The sequence below is a fragment of the Melospiza georgiana genome, chromosome 6 (genome assembly GCF_028018845.1).
Source record: "Melospiza georgiana isolate bMelGeo1 chromosome 6, bMelGeo1.pri, whole genome shotgun sequence".
Lineage (NCBI taxonomy): Eukaryota > Metazoa > Chordata > Aves > Passeriformes > Passerellidae > Melospiza > Melospiza georgiana.
Window position 1 is genome coordinate 57,752,555 of NC_080435.1, and position 27,075 is coordinate 57,779,629.

Sequence of the window (27,075 nt, forward strand, 5' to 3'; positions counted from 1 at the left end):
GAATTATGAGATTGGTAAACATACACGTTAAAATTTAGCAGAGAATTTTTAAAGTCTTGTGGGAAAGGTTTCAATAAAATGCTGCTGTTGAGTGCTGGGATTTGCCATTGAAAAGGCTATTTTTTTTTTTTTTTAAAAGAAGGATATTTCTTAAGAAATTCTGCCAGGACCATGCAATACATAAGTAACTATGGTGCAGATGAGTTACTGTGTGTTACTTATGGGAGCAGTAAATTCGAGATAAAAAATTCAGCAGGAATAAAATATTGATGCCATTATGCAATAATCTCTCCATACCAAAACGTTCTGCACTGTTCAACGGTGTGTTGCTTTGTTGTGAAGCTTCAGTAAATCATGCCATGTGAGGCATTTAAATCATGCCATTGGTTGTATCTACACTGCAGAGTGTCTGTGTGGAAATACCTGGTGGGGTTGGCATCTCGTGGAGCCCTTGCCAGGGAACAGCAGGTTTGAGGGACAGAGAGTGATGCTGAGGATGCAGATCTGCCCAAAAGTGTCAGGCAGCTTGTTGGGTTTGGAAAACAGGGCACACAAATGAAACAGTTGTCTTACTGCAAAGCACATTGCCAGGGTGAGGTGGGATTTTTTTTTTCCTGATGTGGGTTTAAAAACGTGTTTATTGAGTGCAAAAAGTGCAGCTTCACGGGGACAAGCCCCATGTGAGCAGAGGGAGTCAGAGAGGTCTGGGACACTGTGACAGATGGTGTGTCTCTGCTTACCTGTGTGCTCACCACTTGCTCTGTTAGTGCTGAAAGGAGGAGGAGGAGGAGGAGGGAGAAGGGAAGAGGAAGGAGCTTTGCTTGCCAGAGAGAGTAAAAGTAATGAAAATTTTTCCCAGGCTCACCCAGGAGGCTGTGAATTTGCTGCAGACCAGAAAGCTGTTGAAAGTTACTGGACTGTAAGCAAGACTTGAGAAAAGGGATATTTAAAAGCCACCTTCCTCTCATAAAATACAGTGACAGAGTTCAAAAGCCTCGTTTTCTGAGAGGGTGCAGGCAGTTGACTGAAGATTGGACTGACTTTTCTTGTTACTTGCGCTCCAATCTGTTATTGCTGGGTGATGCGTGGGAGACCTATGATGTATGGCAATGTAACAGTGACCAAAACCTGCTGTAAAGCCATTCCTTGTAAATGGAAAATTACTTCAAAAAGTGTCTAACCAGTCAAAAGAGTCAAAACTCCAGCAACCCCCCAGCAACTCCAGCAGAAGCAGCAAAATTGATGATGGAAGGAAGGATCAGCCTCCTGGCTGAAGGAAGGATCAGCCTCCCGGTTGATGTGTTCCCTCCTGGGTGAAGGTGTCACCAGCAGCTTGGGGGTCTGGAGGGTAGAGAGAACCCCTCCATTGGTTTGAGTTTGGATTTTTAGTGCCCCAGCTCCTGAGCCAGTGGCTACTGAGCTGTGGATGGGGGCAGTGTGGAAGAAGAAGACGTGTGAGAATTCGTGCTGAGGCAGGAGGTGATGGCTGCCCTCAGTGGTCACTGGGCCAGTGCTTTATTTTCTGGTTAAGGAGCTGTGCTGTGCTTGTCTGATCTCTCCTTTCCTTCTCCTGCTCCTCTTTGCTAATGGGAGTGTTTGTCTGATGTGGATTCAGCAGCAAGCAGCAGGTCCCACCTGTGGTGGCAGAGGGCCAGATCCCCAGCTCTCTGTGCACAGCAGAACTGGAAGTCCATTACAAGCATATGAAAGATCCTATTATGTATTTTCTTTAGGTGAATAAAACCCAAAGGATCTTTTTTTTTTTTTTTTTTTTTTTTTAATGTTTGTACCATTGTCAGGTCACAGTTGGATGCTTTTATCAGCTTGCTGAGCTTTTATTCTGTCTTTACCCAATGGCCTTTTAAAAACATCTGAAGACTTTCAATTCCTCCAAAGACACACAGTGGTAATAATCTTCTGCTTATTTGTCAGGAAAAAAATTAAGCCATTTTTCTGGGCCCTAACTATTAGAAGGATGAATGGAGCCACTTAAAATGTTAACACCATTTGAAGCCAGGAGTGCTGTAGAGTCTATGGAACAAAAAGTTTAAGTATAGAAAAAAAAAAAAGACCAGCAATTTTGGTTAATAGGGGAGTTTCACCTAGTTGAGCAATGGTTTTATTCCCTTTGTTATCATCAGTGAAGAAAAAAACTGGCCTCTATGTAAACTTAGAATTTTTTGTTGGCTGGGATTCTCAGTGGTTATCTGGAGTCTCTGTGGAGTGAAACATCAGGCTTGTCACTTCTGCAGTGATGGGGAAGTTCTTGTGAATAATGAGGGGATGTAGAATCAGGATGCAAAGTTGTGGTAATGAGCCCCCTACAACTCAGGACAGTGTGTTGTTAACAGATGGGATCAGGAAATGGCACAGCAGGATCCTGAAGTCGCTTTTTTTTTTTTTTTCCTTTTCCCTTTTCACTTGCTAGAGCCAGACTCTGATAATCAAGTCTGTCTGGGACAATGCTGTAATGCTTCCAGTGATATAACTCTTTATGGTTATATAACTCTATATAATGATACAAGTCTATCTCAGAGTGTGACAGGGCTATAAAAAGTGTAGTAGTTGCAGAAATATGCACTTATGGCTTGCTAATCCTTGCTAAGCCTATAATTCTGATCCTTTTATATCTTTAATAAGTGCAAGTTATTAAGCATATATAACTAGTTGCACATGGGAACCCTTTTTTTTCCTTGAGGGGGTATCCATCCTGGTGATAATAGAAGAAGTGGGTGGAGGGATTAGAGCATGAAAATAAGGTTTCTACCTTTAGCTGAAGCACAGTGTACCCTGTTGAGTACATCACCTTGACAGTAATCCATCACAGTAATTTAATAGGTTACAATTTGGATATCCTTAACATGTTTTTATTGCTCTTTTCTGTGGCTGTGATAACAAGGGTCACAATAGAGACCCCTTGTTCTCATGCTGCTTCCTTCTGCTGTGATCTGCAGTTTCCCTCCCTTCCTGGCAGCAGGGAGATCAGCTCCAGTTCTCCATTCTCCCCTGGGTCTAGAGTGCAGCAGAAATGGCTTTGGTTTGGGGAGGGTGACGAGAATGGGCATTTGCCAGGACACCAGGTGGGTTTTCAGTGCCAAGAGCAGACAGCTCAGTGCAATGATGCTGAGAGAGAGTCTCTTTTAGTATTTAGATAGTTAAGATAATATTCTTACAAAACACTATTTTAGGTAGTATTTTAAACCATCCATTTGAGATAGGCACAGCTTGCCAGTTACCTGGAAGACCTTCCAAGGTTGCTTTTTTCGTGTTCCTGCAGGACAAACACCCCTGTTATTCATCCCTGTTATGTCTTCAGTGGTGTGCTGCTGGCACTTTCTGCAGACACTGCACAGGCTGAATAGTCACAGAGAGATCTTCTTCCTCACTTTCAGGAGTGATGCTCCAAGGCCTTATTCCCACTCCCTTTTTTGCTTTACTTCTGCTGGAGACCCACCGTGATGAGGAAGAGGGAATTTCCATTTCCATATCCAGGGCTGCTTAGTTTCTTTCACAGAAATGAAATTCTTTTTTACTGAATCTGATACAGCCTTTGGAGCCCTTTGTGTGCTCCATCAGCAACCCATCAATGCACATTAACTGTCTGCAAATTTCTGGAAGTTTAATGTGCAATGAAAATGAAATCCCATTGAAATGAAATCTAGCCCTGTGAGAGATTGAATTAAACTGGAAGCTGATCTTTGAAGCAGAAGCTGTTTGTAGATGGATACACTTTGTGTGTAGAAAACTGAACACTCATCATTAGCCAATTCTAAAATAATAACTATAAATGTAGTGGGGTTTAAAAGTCTGATCTGTGTAACACAGGGCATTCCACTTCACTGAGTTGCTCCTCTGCTGAACCCATGAACTTGTGTGTAACTAAATCATCCCCTCCAGGGAGGCATCCAGTATTGATTTAGGAGAGGCTGAGCATCCACTACATTACTCACTATGTTTTGTGCTTCTCCATTAGGCTTTTGGCATTAAAGAAGTGTCAAATTAGCCTGGCTTCAGCTTCTTGAAGTGGCATCTTCTTATGTCTTCTTTCCCACTGTATTAAGAAAGTCCCACTAAGGCACTTACACATATAATCAGCTCATCACTGTGCCTCCATTTGATAAAGTAAATGAGTTCAGCTCCTTAAACCTCTGTCTAGACTGAGTTTGGAGGTCTGCTGATGGCAGATATGTGGATATTTTAGCTGCCCTTTAATCCAGCTCATTGGCAGCAGTAGGGATGAAGCTGTGGTGGCCTGGATTTCATCCTCCCAGGTTCCCAGTGAGTTTCTGCAGCAATTATTGTGGCCAGGTGGGTTTCCAGCTAATTCCTCATTATTGCTCACTGCTCAGCTTCCAAGCCCAGTTCTTACTGTTATGTATCCAAGGAGCAGGTGACATTTTGCCAAAGCCAATTACATGCTGAATTGCTCATCTGCCAAGACCTTTGGATCCTTTTCAGACCTGTTCTTTGCCTGGGACATTTCCCCCTCCTGTGCTGGAGTTAAAATTTTCATTGCTTTTCTCTGGATGACTGTTTTCCATTTAAAACATGTTTTAATGGCACATGCCCAGGCATCAAGCACAGCATCCTGACTGTCCTCAGTGCTGTTTAACATTCCTCTAATCCTCCTGTCATTTGACACTTCTATCAGTCATTTTATGAGGACTTTCATACCCTGGAGATAAGCACTGAATAGGATGCCTGGCCACTGGTGTCCAGAAGGATCCCAATAATAAATTTTTACTATTTCCTACTGCTCCTTGTTTGATACTTGCCAAGTAATAAATTCTTCACCCATTTAACCTGTAATTTACTGAAGTGTGTGGTCTCAATATCTTGTTGAGAGTGTCACACAAAGGTCAGTTTGGTGAAGATTGCTGTGCAAGAGGCTTTGGCCACTCTGTGTCTCTGGGGTGATTCAAATGCAGAACCAGGATGAGGTGATGTGATAGGATGAGCACTTTGCTATCTGACCAACTTGTAAAAGCCAGTTAACTGATATTTACAGTAATTAATTTTTTTCCCCTTCTTCTTCCCCAAAATTGCGCCTGTTTTTGTACTATGGGAAGTAGTTCCCCTGTGTTTGTGTATAAAGTTTAGCCTTATTTGCAGAAAAGTGAAGTGTAAGAAGTTGGGCAATGTACATTTAAGGCTATTTGAGAATTAAATTAAAAAATATTTTGTAATTTTAAAATATATGCCTAGTGTAGTCTAGAGTTATATAAATCTTAGCTCTCCTTATCAGTAGATCTCAAAATGGCTTGCAAATTAGGTAATTTGCATTATCTTCATTTTAAGGAGGAGAAGCTGAAGCTCAGAGAGGTAAAATGATATGCCCAAGATTACCCATTAGTTCTTCATCCATACTGAGCTCCCCAGCAGTTGCAGTGGGTGGATGGTAACTGGGAAGACAACACTGAGCAAGAAGGGAGGTTGGATGTAAAAATTATCCCAGGAGTGCAGTGTGTTTTCAGACAGTGGAACACGCAGAGTTTCAATTCCAGAAATTTATCCCAATATTTTGAATTTCATTTTAATAGACTCCAAGTCCAGAAATATTTTTACTGCACCATGGGAATGATTGAACATTGTTTGACTATTAAGCTGTTTATTCAGGAATCTTGTTTATTCCTCTCTGTCTCTAAAAACCCAATACTGGGATTATCAAGTTTTTCAGAGACAGTGAACTCTTTCAGACATACTTTGCCTGCAGTAAAGAGCAAACAGCCAGCCATTGTCATGATTTTACTGCTGGAGAGCCTAGAAAGAGTTAGGATTTATACATGCTAACTATTTATGCCAAAGGATGATCTGTGTTACCAACTGAATTCCACACTTCCTAACTCTGAGCAGTGCCAGCTCTTTGCTCTTGTGGGTAAGACATAAATTATGTATTATTTAAGCATTCTGCATGTTAACTGTTTTGTGCTTCTCAATGACATCAGAACAATCTTCCCATGGCTGGGATCTGTTCCCTGTGCTCCTGCAGCAGGAATCAACACCAGCACTGCTGGAATTGCCCTCTGCAATTGTTTTTTCACACAGAATATAATTCTTAACCCAAGTGTATTCTCTGTAATCTGAGGTAGGGGATAGTTCCCTGTTATACTGATTTAAAAGTCACCATTATTTAAGACCAGACAAACCCTGACAAAAAGGTTAATTGCAACCCAGTAGAGCTGCATTAATGCTTTATTAGGGGCGGCTAGTCATGTCAGGTTTTTCAGAGCAAGTGCACCATAAAGGACATTAACATTTCACCTTGAGATTTTAAACTCTTCATAAACTCTGATGTATGAATTTAGCTTTAAAATAACATAATGTAGTTTATGAACTAAATATTTTTTTCAGTGTGGCTGCTAGCTGGGTGGTTAGATCTGCATTTGGAACTGTACACAAACCCAGTCAGAGAGACTGCAAATTTTCAACTCCTAATTAAATTATGGTGAGAGTTCTAAAGGTTTTATCACTTGCATTTAGTTATATTTGAAAATATTTTCTGTTTTGTGAGCTTTGTGAGCTTGGAAATCCTTCTGATTCCAAGGTTTTGTCTCCACATAACCTTCAGGAAAGAGTCTCAGACGTCTTTTCCAACCTAAACGATTCAATGATTCTGTCTCATCCATTCCAGCATCAATTCTGCATGGGGAAGCCTCCCTTGCTGCACTTTGTTTGGACAGATTTTACTCTGTTTTTTGGGGTTTTTTTATGCTCTGCCATACACTGCATCAACATCTTGGAGCTGGCTGATGTTTCTCCCTGCCCAGGGAAGGCAGCAGGGATGAGGAGCAGGGTTGGAGCTGCTGGGGGTGTTTGTATGCTGGACCCATCTGCAGGCTGTGGTGTTGAGGAGCAGGCTGGTGGCCAGAAGGGCACAGAGAGGTCCCTGTGGCAGTGCAAGGGTGCAGCTGGCAGAAATGTGAAAATGACAGGTCTCTGGAAAGGATTTTGCACACAGAGAAGGCAGCGAGTGCAGCGGTGGAGGGGAGGTTTGTGCAGAGCAGCTGCCACAGAGCTGTGCCCATCCCAGAGATGCTGCACAGATGTGCCTATCCCAGCTGTCCAATGTAAAACAGAATGATGGATTTGGGATCCCAGGGAGAGAGATGTGTGGGCATAATACTGCTGTTGTTGGAGGAGGAGCTGATGGAAATGCATGTGCTGTAGTGAGCGGGATAGTTTGGACTTTCTGGTGGTGGAGGGACAAAAGGATCAACTCATAACCTTGAAATACCATTTCCCCCTCAGGCACCAGGAAGTTTCTGTAGTGATGTATAAATCTATAAATTCATAAACCACTGAGTGGCTAAATGAGATCCTCAGATCCTTCTGGAAAGCTTTTCCTCCTATGAGGAGGTGTTTGGGTGCTCTGACTTGCTTCACCTGACTACTCCCTTCCTCCACCTCGTGCTCCTGCACTCCCCCAGGAATCCTGTCACAGCATCAACACCTTCAACCAGTATCACAGCATCTAAGGTTTAGGAAAAATACCTTTTTTAAAAAATTAATTTGGTATTCCTGTTTTTATTTCTCTTCAGAGAAACCTCTGGCTCAGCTGTTGTGTGAAGGACATCACAAAGTCATCCTTGTCTCAGTTAGACCCACAGTCAGAGGGCTGTCAAACTGGCAGTCTGGTTTAGGGCAAGAGGCATAGAGAATAGTGGATGTAAAATATTGAATTGTGTCTAAAATAAATGGAGGAAGAAGGAACTTTCCTACTTTGGAGGGCAGCATTACAGCTGGGCCAAGGCAGAGAATAGTTTAGCCCATGTCTATCAGCATGTTTGCCTTTTTTATGTCCTGTTCTTGTAACTGTTAAACCTCCAGTTTACTAAGAATGCAGTGATTTTACTTTGAATAATGGATAGAAACAGGCAAATATTTTGCTAGGTTCCTGTTTAAGAGATTTTTGTTTTGTATCCTAAGAGTGAATGCAGATCATGAGGGCTTTTTTTAAAGCAGGAGAATAAATGCTTCTTATTTTGTCCTTGGATAAGAAAGTAATTAAAGAGAACCAGGGGAAACAATCATTTTATTTATAAGCTATTTCAGAATTTTCCATTTGAGGTGGTTCACATCTTTATGTGGAACACCCAGTTTAACTGCTTGTAAGGAGAAGCAGCTGCTGGCCTGATCTGGTGTGTGACCTGATGATGATGCTTTTCTGAGTGCAGTGGTGCAAGTTCCGGGTGCTTTTTTTCAGGCAGTGCTGTGGAAGAAAGATGCAATCCAGCTGAGCTGCAGACAGCATCAAAAGTTGCATTTTCTCATAGTTACATTTTTGGTTTTGCCCCTTTTACACCTGCTATTTGTGCATCTCCTTTTCTCCTTCCAGACTGAAAATATCTGTGAGGACAGAGGGTCACTAATACTTGGGATAAAATTATCATTCTTTTCAAGTGTCTGTCTAAAGAGGAAAAGAAAGGAGAGAATCGTTTGAAGAAACATTGACAGCAGTAGGCAGCTATGCAAATTTCCCCTGGTCTGTTTAAACATACACATTGGTTTTAAATATAATTCTGAACTTGTCTAGTCTACAACAAGGTCAAGAAAGAGAGAAATGTACCCTGTGCAGATTATTTCAGACACAAGGCAGCCTGTGTGCATTTTCACCTTCCCACTCATAACCCAGCATCTTGCTGTTGCTGTGTTTTTAATTCTCTTGGGTTGTAAATAGGAAACAAAAGAACTTGGTACTTTTTTTTTCACACTATTGCAGATGGGTAGATTGGAGCAGGTAAAATAATGCTGGACTCGGTGCTGAGTTGGAGAAAAAAGTCATGTTAGTGTATTCTGTGCTTCCAGTGTCCAGAATCGTGGGCTTCACAGGGCTGAAAGAAATGTGATAATGTGAATTCTCTAAATGAGGCTGGAAGGATTTTGCAGAAGGTCTGCTCTGGCACAAAGCAAAGCTTTGGCCTTGGTGGAGAAAGGAGACAACGAAATGGTTTGTCCTGTGAAAAGAAGAGGTCACAGCAGATGAGCAGAGTGGTAACTTTGAATGCTAAAATATGTGGCTTCTTTCTTTCACATGATATTGATGATTTCATGTGGTGGTAAAGAAGGATTGAAAAAAATGATAGTTTTTCCTTTCTTTTTATTTTTACAGCTAAAGGGTTGGTGTTTTCTGGTGTGCAGCTCATTGCTCCATCATCCCTAACTTCCCCCGGAATTCTGCATTTGTGGTTAATGCAGGACAGATGCTTTCCTTACCTAGAACAGTGACAAGGGATTTCTCACCAGTTCTGCTTTTATAAGAGAGACATTTTAAACCCTGTATTTTTGAGAGGGATCTCTCAGCCTGCAAAGCGCCATGACAGAGGGTTTCTAGAGGGTACATGAAGCCATCATCTCCTATCATTGCCAGGCTCTGACTCTTCTCCAAATCCTTCTCACTGCAGTAACTGACCACACCAGTGAGGAGGAGATGGGAGGGATCTCCCTCCTGGACCTGCTGGCAGTTCTGTGTCTCACTCAGTCAAGGATTTCCACCATGGACACATTCCCCTCAGTCCTCTGGGAATCCCCACACCATTTTCTGCCAAACCACTTCCCAGAATGTGTTGTCCATGGGGTTGTACCTCCTTAAGTACAGGACTTTTCACTTCTGCCTGCTGGACATCCCCACGTCCCTGTCAGGAGCTGGAGTAGTGACAACACTGGGATGTGACAAATGAGAGTGATTTGGGCTGCACACAGCAGTTTGTCTGTAGTGGTTTTGTGTTTGTTGAGCACTTTTCCATCACTCTTGTATCAGCTGTGAGGCAGGATGACAAAATAAAGGTTGGGGACTGGCCCATATTTATCTTATGGACCACAGGGAAATATTTTTCCAGGGGAAGAGGACCATGAATGAATACCTGAATGTGTGAGTACCTGCCCAGGACTGGAAGTGAGTGAACACCTTCCGGGAGAAGAGCTGCTCTTTTTCCCTGGTTCTTGCTGTGTGTTTGCAGTGACCCAAAATAAATCACCTGCACGCAATGTGGCCTCCAGCAATTACTAGAAATGCTGGGGCAGAGCTGTCACAACGCTGTTACCAGGCTCACTTGGTCTTTGAAATTGCTGGTTTAGAAAAATAAAGAACAGTTCTGACTTGTGTCTTAAAGCTTCTGCAGTTTTAGAGACAATTAGGAGAAAGAAAAGTGCAAGGATTTTTAATAGAAATTAATAGTTCACAGATCACTGTATTCTACCTTGACCTTGTTAAATAGAGAAAGTGCATATTCCTAATTGAATATCCCTGTAAGCTCCAGAAGCACGAGACATATCCAAAGCTCACATTTAAAGTTTACATTTGAAAAGTTAATAAAATGCTTCTATTTTTTACCTTTTCCCAGTGAATTTTTTATGTGCAGTTTTGAGGTCATGTATAAATAGCCAGACACAAATGTTTGTGCAGTGCTGGTGGCGTGTCATGATATTTTAAGCTGTTCTGATTGTGAAATGATGAACAATGGATTTACATTTGTGTGAATGTGATATGTATGTGGTAAATGGCAAAGCCAAGTTTGTACATTATTTTTTTCCTGAAGTTTTACTGTCTTTTCTGTTCTCTGCTTGCTATTTTGTCTCCCTCAGGGCTTCCCTTAACATTCCAAGTCTCTGACTTGGAATTTAAAGGCATTTAATATATAAAGCATTTAAAAATAAGCCTAGCACTGGCACAGGTTGCCCAGAGCAGCTGTGGGTGCCCCATCCCTGGGAGTGTTCAGGGCCAGGTTGGATGGGCTTGGAGCACCCTGATCTGGTGGAAGGTGTCCCTATCGATGGCAGGAGATTGGAATGAGAGGATCTTTAAGGTCTCTTCCAACCCAAACCATTCTGTGATTCTGTGATGATTCTAATGTAGAAATGCTATGTTTCCTTTCTCAGATACTAATATTTTCCCTAATTTTCAGCATTCAAATTAAATGAAAGTGAAACCTTCTCCTGAACCCCTTTCCTGTCTATAATTGATATTTTATCCACAACTCTCTGATAAAACAACGACATTATACCTGGCTAAACTGAATGTTCAGCATCTCCTTCCATGTCCTTGGGAATATATTTCCTTCCTAAAGACACTTGGATTTTCAGTTTTTCTGCTCAATACTGTGGTGCTACACTGCTGAAAATCCTGGTGTTTTCTTTGCTGCACCCATCTACCCCATCCACTGATGCATCCCCACCATCACAAACACTGGGATGTTTTTCCAGCAGGAATGACTTGCTGACACGTCCCTGGGCTGGTGCTGCTGTCAGTGACAAACTGCTTCTTGCCAGGTGCTGCAGGAAAATGTTCCTCAGGGACAGCTCAGTGTGTGGGTCCCAGGCTACAATTAAAGCAGATGTTTATCATTAGTATAATAGCTATATTTATTTCTTAATGCCATTTGAAATCAAGTTCTTAATCTGAATTCAAATGCTTAAACATATTTTTTCTTCTAGTTTGAAGCATTACTGGTAGTACAGTCTTTTTAATTTTTTTCGAGTTTATTTTTGTCCCTGAAGTCTAGCCGAGGTAAAAACCAGTAAAGACTTAAGGATCAGACTTCGGGGGCTGCTCCAGTGGTCCTGAATCAGCAGGAGCCTTTCTGTAGCTGGGAAGGATTTTCCTTCAGCAGGATTTGCAGACTTGGGAAGCTTTTGCCTGAACTTCAGTGGCTTAGAATTAGATTTCAGCAGCAGAGAATGTCCCCAGAAGGCTGAAAACAAGATGTCATCCCTCTAACACAATGTCTCCAGAAGGCAGAGGAGAGAATGTTTTGATTCCTTTCACATTTACCTGTGCTGCCTTGAAGGAGCAGCATTTTTCCCTCTTTTGCAAGCTCTTTAAACGCAGAGCCTGAAGCCGCTCTGTGCGGCAATTTAGACGAACCATTCATGTCTGAGACTGAACATCGCTGAGCAGAAAGGAGCTTTACTAGCACTGGATGATGCCTGGGTAGTTCTGATGTGATTTCTGACACGGTTCCCTTCTTTCCCTGCAGGCTGGACCAAGTTTGCCCGGCTGACGCGGGCGCTGACCAACAGCCGCAGCGTGCTGCAGCAGCTGACGCCCATGAACAAGGCTGAGGTGGTGCACAAGCACTCCCGCTTGGCTGAAGTAAGTGCCTGTCCTGGCTTGGCTATATGATGCTTTTATCCCCCATCATCTTGTTCTGAATAATAAGTTTTGCACCTTTAAGGCTTGTTGCAGAGAGTGAAGGGGGGAGAAGAGAAGCTGCAGTTTGTTTTCTGACACTGCACTCACTCCTCCACATCCCTGCTCCTGGACTGTGCTGTCTGTGGATGGACCGACAGCAGGACAGAGCTCTCCTTTGTTTTAGTTAGTTTTAGCTAGCTGAGGCAAAGAAGTTCCCTGGACTGTGGGTTTTTTTCCCTTTTCTTTGGACCTGTTCAAACCTGCTCGGGATTGAACGCGCAGGAGAGCACCGGCAGCTCCACCTGAGGCCCACCAGGCCGGGCCTGGGCCGCGACATTTCCAGCACTGAGGGACTGATCAGAGACTGAGTGAGCTGATCTGCAACTCAGGGAGAGGACTTCCTGTTTGTCATCTCTTTTGGAGCAGCAAGGGGTTCTATTGTTTAATATTGTTTAGGTTTTATTGTTTAATAAACAGTTTTTTTTCCACTTTTCACCAAGGAGGTATTTTCTCCTGCTCCGGTTGTGGGGGGGGAACGATTGAATCTGCTTTCCTAGAGGAGCCCTTTGGGGGTTCTCTCCAAAATTTGCTCTGAACCAGGACAGTGGGATGGACACCAGCCTGCTCCCTTCCTGGGGAGGTGGGGGAAAGAAAATCCACCCTAATTCTCATTTGGAAAGGATTTTCTTAGAGGAAAATATTTCCCGACTCTGATTTTTTCAGCCTCGCCTCTACTTGTCATAAAGCTGCTCCACGTGGCAAGCTCACGTGTTTAGGACAGGTCATAAAACACTTTTACTTAAATGACGCTATTTCTGTGCACACAGTCCTCAGCTTCCTGGGTGTTCCTTAACTTGGGGTGCAGAGTGTGCTTCTCTGCTGTGCTGTCTCACAGGGACATGGAACCAGGTTTGATGTCCTTGAATCTCTCTCCCAGAAAATGGGATTGTTTGAGAAACCTCTTGGAAGCATCCCTGTCTAGGTCCTCATGGCCTGCATATAATACCCTGATCTTGACTTTCCTGCAAAGCCATTGCTACGATATTTCCCCCATCACTTTTATCTTCAGAACTGATGAAATGAACTCTTTGGCAGGTTGCAAATATCTCCTTAACAGTGCAGGTGGTGCAACAAGTGAATACCTTCAGATTAACTTATGAAACAGAGATACTGCCTTCACCTTCATGTCCACTGGTAATGAAAAATAAATTGGTCAAAAATACAGGGTCAAAATATATGAGCTACTGAAAAAGACAGCCCTTATGCCAGAGAACTTATCCTGGCAAGTGGCTGTGGAGACCACTGAACTATTATGATTATTTCTATCATGTTGCATGTAAATCACCAAAGAATACACAATATCTTGTTAGTCAGCTGCATTCACCACAGACTGTCTGAATTATTTCTGTGTACAGCTAATAAAAATGACTGGTAACTGTTAAGTCTGATAAGGTGAGCAGCACATTCTGCAAGGGATGAGCTGTGAAGACAGTGCTCCTCCTCAGATACAGAAATATGGAAAATGGGGCCTGTGCAGCAATGGTGAACCCCCCTCAGTCTGCCTTCCTCAGAGCACTTTGTCTACAAATCACTTTCCAGCCATAAAGTACTTTTAAGAGAGGAGTCTGCACACTCTGCAAGCAACTTCTCCTGAGTGCAACCTCATCCCAGCTATTCCTGAGCATGCCTACTCCCTTACTTGAGGTTCTGCTTGAGGTAGAACTGATAGCAACTTTAAATGTTTGATTTTTTTGTTTTCATTACCTTTCCGGTTTTATCAAAGTGAACTTTGATAATAAAAATCTCAAATTATCGTGATGAAAACCCACAGTTTTCAGGTGTTGGCAGCGTGGCGTTTTCCCTTGAATGATCCCATACCAATAGCTTGGATAAATGACAGATTATTGACACCTCATGCTTTTCAAAATCATGATGGTTCATTGTCCTGTAAATCCAGTTACAGCCATTCTTGGAAATTGTTCACCAGGACCACTATAGCTAGAGGAAAAAAAAATGGCAAGGGAGATTTAGATCAGGGAGCAGCAAAACCTCAAGTAAGGGAGTAGGTGTGCTCAGGAATAGCTGGGATGAGGGTGTACTCAGGAGAAGTTGCTTGCAGAGTGTGCAGACTCCTCTCTTAAAAGTACTTTATGGCTGGAAAGTGATTTGTAGGCAAAGTGCTGTGAGGAAGGCAGACTGAGGGGGGTTCACCGTTGCTATACAGGTCCCATTTTCCATATTTCCATATCTGAGGAGGAGCACTGTCTTCACAGCTCATCCCTTGCAGAATGTGCTGCTCACCTTATCAGACTTAACAGTTACCAGTCATTTTTATTAGCTGTATACAGAAATAATTCAGACAGTCTGTGGTGAATGCAGCTGACTAACAAGATATTGTGTATTCTTTGGTGATTAAAAATCCATGCAGCATGAAAGAAATAATCATTATAGTTCAGTGGTCTCCACAGCCACTTGCCACCCACTCACCATGTCAAACTCAGCATGAGATTATGTTAAGAATAATAATTATGCTTTTACAGTATCGTGGGAGCTCCCAAGCACTCCACCACCAGAGGCACAGGGAACTATCAAGCATATGTTAATCACATTCTGCTTGAGCCCTAAGTAGTTTATTTTTCCAACTCTAGTAAGGACATTTCCAGCTCCTGCCCCAGTGAACAAGGCAGGGAACAAACAGGCCTGAGGAAACCAGAGAAAGAAGTCCCAGAGCTGATTTATCAGCAAAGTGTTGGGCACTGATGTGTCCAAAGAGATATCTGGAGATAACAACCTGGAGTTTGATATTTTATCTGTCTCACCAGGGGTTTGGCATCTGTGCTTGTCTCTGGCAAGTGCCATTGGTACCACACCACTCCACAGAGGACTCTGGGTTACACTGGGGCTGGTGTGACACGAGGCTGTTGGCAAAGGGAGCAGCCACGGGCTCCTGGAGGTCTCTGCTGCTCTCCCACTGCTGCCTGTGTACTGGTCCAGTGCTTTTCTGGCCATGGGATAATCCTGTGCAATTCTGCTGACCCTGTAGAAAAGAAATGGCTAATTAATGGAACAAGTTAGTTTTTCATTGTGTCAGCTCCATTGACTTTCCCTACAGATCCTGATTGCTCAATATGGGCTGAGGGAGGGTGGGAGCAGGTAGGTAGGAGCAGGTTTGCATCCCTTCAGCCTGACACTGGCCAGGATTTGACATCTTGGAAAGGCACATTCCCCATCACAGGATGAGGGAGGCTGCTGTCGTTGTCCCTTGGTGTTTCCTGGAGAACAGATTTTCAGCAGAGCCAGACTTTTACTGTCTGAACTCAGCAACAGCTTTCTCTTAAAAACACCTAAAAGACAAGACTGCAAAGAATTAATGGAGAATCCCTATCTGTGGTGCTTGAGTTCATATTCTTAGGTATTATACAGTTTATTCAGAGCCATTTACTCCTCTCCATTGAGGAAGGAAGGATCCTGTGTTTCATCAGTCTCACACATCTGAGGCTGCTGTTTTCAATCCTGGAAATATGGTGCATCATCCAGTATGGGGCAGGTGTTAGGCTGAAATGAGTTTTAAAGTTGCTGTAATTACTTATTTTATCCCATATAGACTTCAGATCCCCAGATGGATCCCCAAATGGATCTTTCAGTTGTCAGTGCAATAAATTACCATGTGTGTGTTCCTTTGTGCTTTTGTCTCTTGTGTTGGACTGAGATAAGAGGTAATTAGATTAGCTGGGAATGCCTTAAGTGAATTTGGCTTGGTTTTTGCAGTGTTTCCAGTTCCACAATTTTACAGCAGTGAGCATGCAGGAGATTATAGTCCTATGCAGAAAAAATGAGAAGTAATTACAGGAAATAAAGGAGAACCCACTAGTGATACTGAGCTTATGGGAGCAACAACTTTTTGAAGAAAATACGAAGGAAGTGTGATATTGGCAGGGTTTTAGGCAGAGGTTGTGCACATGGTGCCTCATTTTAGGAGGTCAGCCATCAAGGCTGGGGTCACCTTTCATAGGTTGTTGCTCTGGCTCAGCAGTGATTTAAAAAAGAGGTCAGGCACAAACAATTATTCTTGTAACTATTACAAATCTGAATGAGTGTTCATGTTGAGATTATGTGTTAGGAAGAAACTCCTTTTTCTGAGGCTGGTGAGGCATGGGAGCAGGTTGCCAGAGAAGCTGAGGCTGGCCCATCCCTGAAAGTGCTCAAGGCCAGGTTGTGTAGGGCTTGGAACAACCTGATGTAGTGGAAGATTCCCTGCCCATGGCAGGGTGGTTGGAGATAGATCATCTTTTAGGTCCCTTCCAACCTAAACCATTCTATGATTTTTTGTTCATAACTGCAAAGCATCTGCTGGTGTGGCAGTACCCAAAACCTCTGTATTGGAGCCTCTCTTCCCTGGCTGTTCGCATGGTTTCTCCTCAGTCCATCTGCAAAGACCTTCCTTTTTGCAGGAATATCCTGAGATGCCATGCTGCTCCCATTCATTGAGTGATAGCTGCCTCTACATGTCCTAAATAAATCAGATTATTTAGAAACTGTGGGTTGCCTTGCAATGTCCAATGAGCACAGTCCCATCTCTGTTGCTCCTCACAGAAATCTGTAGGACCCATCACTGGATCCTGTTCCCTGAAAACATTTGCCTCTCTGCCTCTTACAGGTTCTCCAGCTGGGATCTGATATTCTTCCTCAGTACAAGCAAGAAGCTCCAAAGACTCCACCACACATTATACTCCACTATTGTGCTTTCAAAACCACCTGGGACTGGGTCATCCTAATTCTAACCTTCTACACAGCAATCATGGTTCCATATAACGTGTCCTTCAAGACAAAGCAGAACAACATTGCCTGGCTGGTGCTGGACAGCGTCGTGGACGTTATTTTTCTGGTGGACATTGTTTTGAACTTTCACACCACCTTTGTTGGCCCTGGGGGAGAGGTTATATCTGATCCCAAGCTCATAAGGATGAACTACCTGAAGACGTGGTTTGTGATTGATCTTCTGTCCTGTTTACCATATGACATCATCAATGCCTTTGAGAACGTGGATGAGGTGAGTGGCTGTAGTCTGTCTCAGAAGGGTTGTCTTAACTAAGGATTCAATCAGAAGCTTCTTCCCTGGTGCCTTGTGAAGGCTGACCTAGAGCAGAGACTGGAAAGAGTTAAAGAATGAAGTAGGGATTTATTAGGAGGCCACAATGGATGCACCTTGGGCAGCACAAGAGCCCAGCCAGGGCTACACCCAAGATTAACCAAAATGGTCACAAAATGGACAACTGGTCATGGGATCTCTCACTTTTATAAGTTCTGCTGCATTTGCATATTGGAGTTAACTGTCCAATTACAGCTCCAGCCCATGAAGTCCCATCCTTCTTGTTTTTCTGTCTTCAGTCCATGTTGTTTATGTTCTTGGGCCTGAGATCTGGATCATTTGTCCTTTGTCCCCAGCTAGAGAAGTAACTGTTTTGTCTCCCTACTCTATGAAGAGAGCTCACCATCCCCTAGTATAGCTCAGAACTACACACTGGAGCAGCCTAGAATCTTAAAAATATAAAAGATAAACCCTGAGGCATCACCCAGTGAGGCAGCTCATGCTCTGTGCAGACCCAGGGGGTTGGCCTTGAGCGGCTGGGATGTACTAGAAAACATTCCTGTGTTGGTGGAGAGGGATATGAGGGTTCCAGTACCATGTGTGGATGTTTATTTTAGAGATGGGAGTTTTAGAATGGCTTGAGTGTCATCCAAAAGCATTGGTGCAAATCCCTGTCAGAGTGGGCTGGGCCAGTTGGGATGTCCCTTGTCACAGCCTCCCTTTTCAGAAAAGCTTGGTCTTTGGGCAGCTCTGACCCATTGCAGGCCTTGATTACAGTTCTGTTATTGCTCTGGCTGAAGCTGGTGACAAATTTGCCACTTATATGAAAGCAGGGAATGGCTCTGAATAAGCATTTTTTAAAATCCTGCCCTAGGACTACCTTTAGAACCAGGCTGTAATTTTTTTAATGCCACTTTAAATGTTTGATTGAGAGAGAGATTTATTTCCATTTTTTTTGTACAATTATTCAACGACGGCTAAAATTTGAGAAAGTGTTTGAGGAGAGAGAACATAAATATCATAGATGGATGCTGAATGAAAGCTTTTAAACTGTAAGAGTGTTAACATTTATGCAGTTGAGCTTGCAGCCTAAGCTAATACAGAAAACAAGCAATAACTACAACAAATAATGCATGCGCGAGTCAGTGTACAGAAATTCATTATTAAAATGGAACTGTAATGGCTTTAGGACTTGTTTTAATTTTTCTCTAGAGCATTTTATCTTCAGGGCCATAAACAGATGAAAAAGCCTCTGTTCATTTTTGAACATTTTAGCAGTTTTTTCTTAGAACACCGTTTAGTGGGGTTGTTTGTTTGTTTGTTTTTTAATTCTCAATTCTGCACTTAAATATCCTCACTATATAAAACCTACATTCTTTTTTTTTTTTTAATGCAGGCTTTACTGCAAATTTTGTAGAGCTCCTTTAAAATTCCATCCCTGCCTCTGTGTGCTGAGTAGCATCGTTTGACATTGTTCCATTTTATTTATAGCAAAAATGACAGAAGTGATAATACTTGCAGCTTCAATTCAAGATCCTGTGAGGGCTGCCCATCTGAAACCAGGTTGTACAGTCAGGCTGTGTAAGAAGGTGATATTAGCAAGGCTGTAGATGTAATATATCTTTTAAAGGTAACCAGTTTCAGACTCAGAGGAGCCTGATTTTTATAAAAAATGCAGCATTATCTCCAGATTTTTGAGCTTTAATATGTAAAACAAACAGAAAATTTCTATGCCCAAGCAGGACAGATTTAAAGGATGAGGTTAACCTCTTTCTCTAACATATACATGGGAAATAAAACATCTACAATATTTGTGACAGGGAAGAGAATCTTGACAGAGCATTATAATTGAGAAACACCTAAAGTGACAAACTTTAATCAAAATGTAATAACCATAGCAAGGTATCATGACTCCAGTGATCCTAGAGCAGATGTCATTTGCTTTTAAACAAATGAAACATTAACTCCTTTTTAATAAAGGAGACAACAGTAAGATTCCCTTGTCATGAAGCACTGTTATGGCTCTGGAGCCTCCAGCAGGTTTATATTTACTTGATTTCCCTCCCCTCCAACTCCAGCTTTCCCTAGTGTCTGAAAAGAATTGAAGTGATTTTGAAAACAGGTATGTAAACAGTCAGCCTTTCCTCCCTGGGTCTACATTTTCTCTTTTTCCTGTCCTTCAGGGGAGATCTTGTTATTTTTTGTGATATGTCTTCATTTGTGACATTTAAGTCTTTTGAGCTGGTTGGTATGTTCTGGGTGGTTGCAGTTATTAATTCTCTTTATCATCATTTGGTTTTTAACATTTATTTTAACTGGTGCTTCTTGCCTGGAATTTAACTTTTTGGCCCCCCAGCAGCAGGGTGTTCAAACACTGTTCATAGGTAAAGAATACAGAAATCCATAATCTTAATTTGGGAGAGATACTCTGAATAAAATCAATGTTTCTTGTTAGAAAATGGGTGTTTCCTTCTTAAGGCAAGCAGGGGAGAGAAGAGTTCTTTTAGCAAAGGTTTTAGCTCTCTGTCTTGGCCCTGGGTGTTGGATAAAAGTCTTAAAGTTGATGATTGTGGCATTTCAGATGAAGTTGCAGAAAATGAGCTTAGCAATAAAGACCTTGGGTGCAGGTCCTGCTGCTCTTTGAGTTCTTGGTGTGGTGGCAAGGGATGGACCCAAATGAGAGTGAACAGCTCTGAAAGCCAGCTGAGTGAAAGGTGACTTCCCAAATTTCCCTTGTTTTTCCCACATCTGACCCTTGCAGTCCCACATAAAGCATTAAATGCTTTTTTGCTAGTTGTTAAGGAGCTGGATGAGAAGGGGGAACACCATTGGAGGAGGTTTCTTTTCCTCCTTATGGGCAGATCTCTCACTCATGAAGAAGGATGTGGCCAAGGAGGTTTGGGATTTTGTCTCTCTGTTGTACCTGTAGACTGCTCTATGTGCTTGAAGTGAACTAAGATGCCTAAAGCACTAGAGTGCTTTTTATGATGCCAACATTAAGGAGATAAATTGAAAGATGAAAAAAAATAAGGTTTAAAAAAAGAAATGTGTGTTTTCTTACCAAGGGTTTTAGTCCTTCAGATGTGTCCAGGGTAGAATCTGTGTCATTTCCCTCATAGACAACTTTAGGTGAAGGCTGAAGTTCCCACCTGAGGCAAGCATGACTGCAAATCAAAGTTATTTTGTTGCTGAGTACATGTAGAGCCTTGGTTGAATGATTTGATGGAGAGGATTATGACACACAAATTGGGAGCTGGGGGGATTAAGATGATTTGAGGCAGAATTAGAGGTGTTGGTAACTCCAAGCCTGGAGTTACAGAGCCAGGCTGTTGGAGTCTGCTCAGGGGGATTGGGATGTGTGAGAGGGAGGGGGAAAGGGAACATAATGAGAAACACCTTGTTGACATCTAAGATGATGTGATGGATGAGGAATTAAGTGGCTAAGTGGTATTGAAAGGGCAGGAAAACAAGGTAAAATAGGCTGGAGAAAAATGAACTAATGGAGAATCCTTGGTGGGACATTTGATTTAGGAAACTTGCTAGGATGATAGTCCCAGAAAATCAGAAAAATGCATGATATCTTTTCTAATTGGGCAGCATATCCTGCACTGAAATACATTCTGGCTAAACCAAAACCTTACAGAAAACCTTTTCTATACAGAAGTGAGACAGGGGACAGCATAGTGGGGAATCTAAGCAGTTTTCAAGCAACAAACCAGAACAGAGTATGTGTTCTCAGTCTCTGAAACTTGGATGAATTTTGTTTTTCTTAGTATAAGAGTTCTCTGAAACTTCAGATTTAGTCTAAAAGTGACTGCTTGTCTCTTCTTTAACATTATGCAAAAAAAAAACAAAAAACAAAAAAACCCACTAAACTTTAGATTAAAGGGGAATATGATGTTTGGATCCAAAGATTTTGGTCCCGTGAAGTTCCTGTAGGTATTAGGATGTGAAGTGTGTAGAGACTGGAGATTGGATTTTTGTCTTGAAGTTCCATGTTGAAGCTTGCAGTGATTCTAATTTTTTTTTTCCCTGAGTAATGAGCTGCATGTAACAACTCTTCCACTGCTGTATGCCCCAGTTTATAAAATTTATAAAAGCACGACTCCCTGTTTTTGAAGCTGGAGAATTATGTTACCTTGAGACACAGCCTTTATATGTGTTCTGCCTATTCGAGAGAGAAATATCCAACCTCTCTCAGTCTGGGCTACCAAAAAATGTTTGTAAACATTTTTTCCATACAAGTCAGAATTATCAGCCTTATATTGTGATGAAAATGTCAGCAAATTTGCAGGTGCCCAAGGATGCTGATCAGGTATGGTCAAACCATGCTAAAATCTCCATTTGGGACCAAATACATTGATTGGCATCCCAGGACACCAGGAATGTTGGACAGGTGTTTGGATCTTGTCTTCACATGCATTTGAGCCTCTACAAATAAGTATTTTGAGTAAATATTCCCCAAACTAGATGGATGGACAACCTTTTGGCCAAATGTAAAATTATTCCACAAATTAAGGGTTAAATTCAGCTGAAAAAGCCTCTTATTATTTTGAAAAATATGGTTTTTTCTGGGAATTTTAACTGAGATTCATGAATTTCTGAGTTTGTCATGAAATAATATCTAGAAGCTAGATCTCCTCTGTGCCAGAAACATGGTTCTGAAATAACAAATCACGTACTGTGAAGAAAGGGATCCACAAAGTCAGGGTGGGATCCAGATGGTTTTCAGATGAGTTGTGTAAAAGATCATCCTTTCTGCAGAAATTAATTTTTGCAAGGCAATGGCTGGAAATGAAAGCAGAGAAATTTAAATGACCTAAACCAAAATTCTGTGCCTGTTGTTTAATAATGTAAGACTACATGACCCAGTGGCCTTTAAAATTTAGTGATCTATGCAGGGCACATAAAGCACGGACTCCTTGTAATTGTAATTTTCTTTTAATTGCTATTATCGATCTATTTCAGCACTGTCAGGAACTTCTTTGTATCACTGCAATTAATAGAAACTAAAATTGCAATGTCTGTAAATTGAAAGCAAACAAGAGCTGATTAAGCTGGTGTAGCCATGTTCACACCTGCAGTGCTTTACTGCAAACATTTCCTTTGTGGGAGATATTTGAAGGAGGACTTTTGGGCACCAGGCTGAGTGGTGTATGCAAGGTGAAGATAAATTGGTGTCTTTCAAGAGTGTGACTTTGGCTCTGAAGTACAGTCTATGGCTAGCTAGCTATTTTAGATTTTGGTGGCTGACATGGAGAAAATAATTCCCAGAACTAAATCCTGGCTGCAGCCAAGTGTTAAACTACAATGGAAATTCCTAGCAAGTAATGACAGAAGCACTAACCCTGGGACCTGGCATTTCCCCCCTTGTTATGCACTCAGAAGAAAATTTAATGTGGAGAATGCTGTCATTCTGTTGTAGTGTGTGAAAACCCACAATAGAATAATACAGTGGCATGGGTATGATATTAAGTTATAAAAGTATCCACTGTAGGTATATATTTTGTAAAATTTCCACCATTTTCACCCCTTTCACTTAGTCACCTCTGTCACCCCATTGCACTGACTTGCAGAATTGCATCTCTTCTCTTTGGCTTTTATTCTAAGGTTTTATTAAAGTTCTACCACCAGTTAATTAATCAGCTTTAAATTTTATTTCTTAATTAATTAACCAGCTACTTTAATGCTGTACAAGGTCTGGGATATGTCTGCAGGTTTCCCTGTGGAAACACCTGAAAGTCTCCATGATGTGAGAGACAACTTGTGAAAGGAAGGAGCTGAGCCAGAGCCAGAGCAGGGGGTGGTGGGTGACCTGACAGCCTCATACACCTCTCTGATGTGGGTTCTGGCACACGAACTGTAATTAGATCTCCCAGTAGTCTTTTTTTATTCCATTTTTAATATTTTATTTCAATGTGGTGTATATATTGCTGGGAAGCAGATGTTGGGTACAAGCCATTCAAATCAAATCTTCAGTCAGAGCTGTGTAAGCTGATAGAGTCCAGCAGAGGAAATTGTTTGTGGAGCACTTTCAAGGGAAGCTTGGAGTCCTGTGTGATCCCTATTGCTCACAAAGGAAGGGAAGGCTTACAAAGGAGATGAGGAAATGAAATCATCTGATCAGATGCTCACTGAAGTGATGCTGATGGCAGTAGCACAAATTCCTATTTTGTCCTCTGCCCACCTTCTCTACGTGAGTGAACATTATAATATTTCATGATACTGTCTTTTTTCTCTTTTTTTGGGCACACTCATGCACTAACAAATAAGCAGTTCAAGATGCCACATCCCCCTTGTATCTAGAAAAAATATTTTGCAATCACCCTTGTCTTTATAACCTCAGTTATTTACTGTTTGACATGTGCTGCACTGTATGGTTGTGCCATAATTCACTGGAATTTTATTTATAATGTTACAGCTTATTGACATTTGTATTAGAGGAAAAAACAAGGAAAGTTTCTCCATCCCCCTGGTAAAAAAGCAGAAGATAAATCCCAAGCAATAAATTTAGGGGTACTTTTGGAAAATGCACTAAGAAACCTGCTTGCTTACATTTTGCTGTAAGGACTGAAATTTTTGCTCAATGAAGTCACTACTCCCATTGCTTCCAGTGGTGCAGGGTCAGGTATTAACTGGGCTCTGCTTATATCTGGACCTGGGATATAGATAGCTGGTGCAGAAGGAAAGCCCTTTACTCCTGTGTCTATCTACATAATTGAATACAACTCTAAATTCTGCTCTTAAAGTGGTGATAAATCAGAAATGTCGCTGCTTTTTGTTTTGTTTTGTTTTTGTCATTTGCTCATTTAGACATGTAGCTCTATAGCTCTGCAGCTTTATTGTATTAATTGTTTACCAAGAAATAAAGATTCCTGATACAAGTTAGAAGATTTACTTTAACATTAACTCCAGTAAAGCAGAATTAAGGAGCTAACCAGGGATTTTGGAGCTAAGCTCTATTTAAGTAGCTAAGCTCGAAAATTTCTTTTGGGAATGATTTGCTGGTTGCATTTCAAACAGCCTTTACCTCCTCCAGGATACTCCTCCTGCTCTGCACAGAATAGAAGTTTTTGGTTGCGTCCCTGCAGGCTCTCCTGCTGGTGTTGGCAGGGCTCACCCTTTCAGTCATTCCCAAAATCTGTAAGCACTTTGTTTCCTCTTACATCGTGGAACAACTGTTTGGTGGAGATTGCCCAAGGTTTACAAAAATCCTGCCTCTTTCACTGCTTCAATACTTTAATTATAGAATTCACAGAATCAGCCACGTGATTTATTTGGGTGATTTTTTTGCTTTTGTTTTTTACTTCTGATGAGAGAAAGGGAATGAAAATTTTTCCCCCGCATCTTTAAAGAAGGTATTTGGACTGTATTTCAAAATGTGCTAAGCATGAGATTCACCTGATGAATTCACCACATGGGGCCAGGCATTGTCCACAAGGAGGTACAGGCAATTTGGGGCAGGGCTCCTCATGTTCTAAGATGCACCTCCAGAGTAGGTTTGAGGAGTCATTCTGCCCTAAAAGTTCAATTTCTCACCCTTGAATGTAGTGACACTGCTGTGATAGCTCAGATGCAAACTGCTCTGTGGTCTAGTTTAGGCTGGGGTGAAATATATCCCCCCTTGGGACTAAATTTGCCTCACTTTGATTTTTCAAAGGATAAAAGCAAAAGCAGGAAAAAAAAAAGTGTAAAACTCATGGGGTCCTTTTGAGTCTCTGAGCCATCAGCTTTGGTGAGCAGGTGAGCAGGTTCATTGTATCACCCATCCTATAAACTGGTCAAAATCCACCTTTCTTCATGATGTCTTAATAAATCTCTCTTAATTTGCAATCTGTGCATTCCTCCCTGTGCCAACCTCCTTGGTTAAATATTTCTTTTCCCTCCCTCATGTTTGTCTCCTCGATGTGCTTAGAAAGAAGAGTCATCCTTCCCCTGCATAAACACCCCTATTTTCCTTTCCTTAGTTTAGGCAAACTGAGCTTGTCTAGACAACTCATTTATGAAATTTTATGAGCATTTTTGCCTCTCTCTGCAGGAAGTGAAGTTGAAATACATCTCTTTAGGGCAGAGCTTTACAGGTTACTCCAGGTGGAGAATTCATCTTCACTTTGCAACTGGGGTTTGGCTTTTCTTGGTGATGGTGGAAACATGCAGCTGATCTGTCCTGGAGCTGGATTAGCCTCTCTGTGAGTGCAGCTCACTGATTGCTCTGTCATGTGGGATGGGTATGTGGGATTAACCCATACACCCAAATATTTCTTTTTCTCAGTAATCTTCAGGTAAAGACCCTTGTAGTTGTAGACATTTTTGTTAATTTGTGCTATAATGGATGCCTTGGGACTCTGTATTGTCAAGCTTTATTACGTTTTCCTTTATTCCCACATGGTTGTTCTCTGTTTCTGACAGTGTGCCATTAGCAGGTTCTGTGACCATATACTGTTTCTGTTTATGTCACTAAGAAGCCAGAAAAATCACCAGGCTCACCACTTGTAACCCTTGCTAGACTTCCTTCTTAGGATTTCCATTTTTCTACCCTATCCACAAGTTCTTCAGTCACCCTGGTATCCCAGTGGTGGTCCCTGTTTTCCCCGTGTTTCATAATAATTTCACCTCTTATGTTGCTTTCTTACATTTAGAAAATGGTCTGTGTTATCAGAGAAAGCTATCAGGAAATCTTGGATAGATCCCAGCTAGCCTGAGCTCAGCTAACCTACTGCTCCACTGATTGCATTTTGATTTATCTCAAAGTTTCTAATTACTCTTTCCCTTAACATTTGTTCAGGTAATGTATCTGTTTATTTCCTTCTTGATGCATTAGATTTACTGGGAAATAGCAACATCATTTTTGGAAACTAATGCTTAGGATAAATTTAATTTTTAGCCCAAGCCTGGATTATTTTTACTTCATTGCAGCTTGATCACTTTAGTTGTTTTAGTTGGTTTTGTTTTGTTTTGGTTTGGTTTGGTTTTTTTTGGTTGTTTTTTTTTTTTTCTTCCAATTTTGAATTTGAAGGATCTTTGGATATTTGTTTTAGTATTCTTTGGAAGGAAATGTTCAACCTGGCATTTGGCAATTCTGGCTTTATCTCCACTTCCTCTCTAAGGTGTAGTTTTCTGTTGATCAATTTTTTGTTTCTTATATGTTGTCAGTTCTCTGTGTTTTCTTCCTCTGGGTGATTATTTACTCATTTATAACTGATGCTCAGCTTTAAAAGTTTTTCCATTTATTTGAGTTGCAACTTTTTGTACTTTTTGATGTAAGGACATTCCAGGTGTCTGACTCTCTACCTCTCACAGTCCCGCTGTCTTCACTTATTCCTATCTCCAGTTCAATATTTATGATTTACCAGCTCCTGCCCTTTTGAGAGCAGGAACCCCAGTCCATTTTACTTTGTGATTGTTCACTTTTTTATGAACTGATTCAATTCCTTCCTCAAGCCAATGGGGACTTGTGCAAAGCCCTGCCAGAACCGTAGGTAGTGTAGCATCACATTATGTGGAGTAATTGGCTGTTAAATGAAGAAATGAGCATGCTGCTGCATCTGCAGAGCCTCTCAGCCTCCTGTTATTAATAGCATTTATTCCCCAAGCTCCTCTGGAGCAGGATCAGTCTCACCTTGGGAGGCAGTGCTCTGTATTTTCTGTTTCTCTGGTGAACAGTACAGATTGGGTTGTGTGCAGATCCTGCTCTCTGGATTTGTGGGGGTGGGTTTGATTTCTGGGTTTCTGGGGGTGGGTTTGATTTCTCCTCACAGCAGCAGTGCCAGCAATAGCCCTCAGCTCCTGTGTGCTCAGTGGCAGGGGAGGGAGGTGATTCATCCCCTCCCCATCTGGCAGAGGTGGATGGGGTGAATCA

General features: G+C 41.8%; 1 protein-coding gene across 1 annotated transcript in view; it reads left to right on the forward strand.

Annotated features, from left to right (window-relative positions):
* The window catches only part of KCNH5 (potassium voltage-gated channel subfamily H member 5), a 158,139-nt gene that overhangs the window by 26,213 nt on the left and 104,851 nt on the right, over positions 1-27,075 (forward strand). The window contains exons 5-6 of the mRNA XM_058025628.1: positions 11,973-12,088; positions 16,785-17,177. Coding sequence (XP_057881611.1) covers positions 11,973-12,088; positions 16,785-17,177 — 509 coding nt within the window. The remainder of the gene's footprint in view (positions 1-11,972; positions 12,089-16,784; positions 17,178-27,075) is intronic.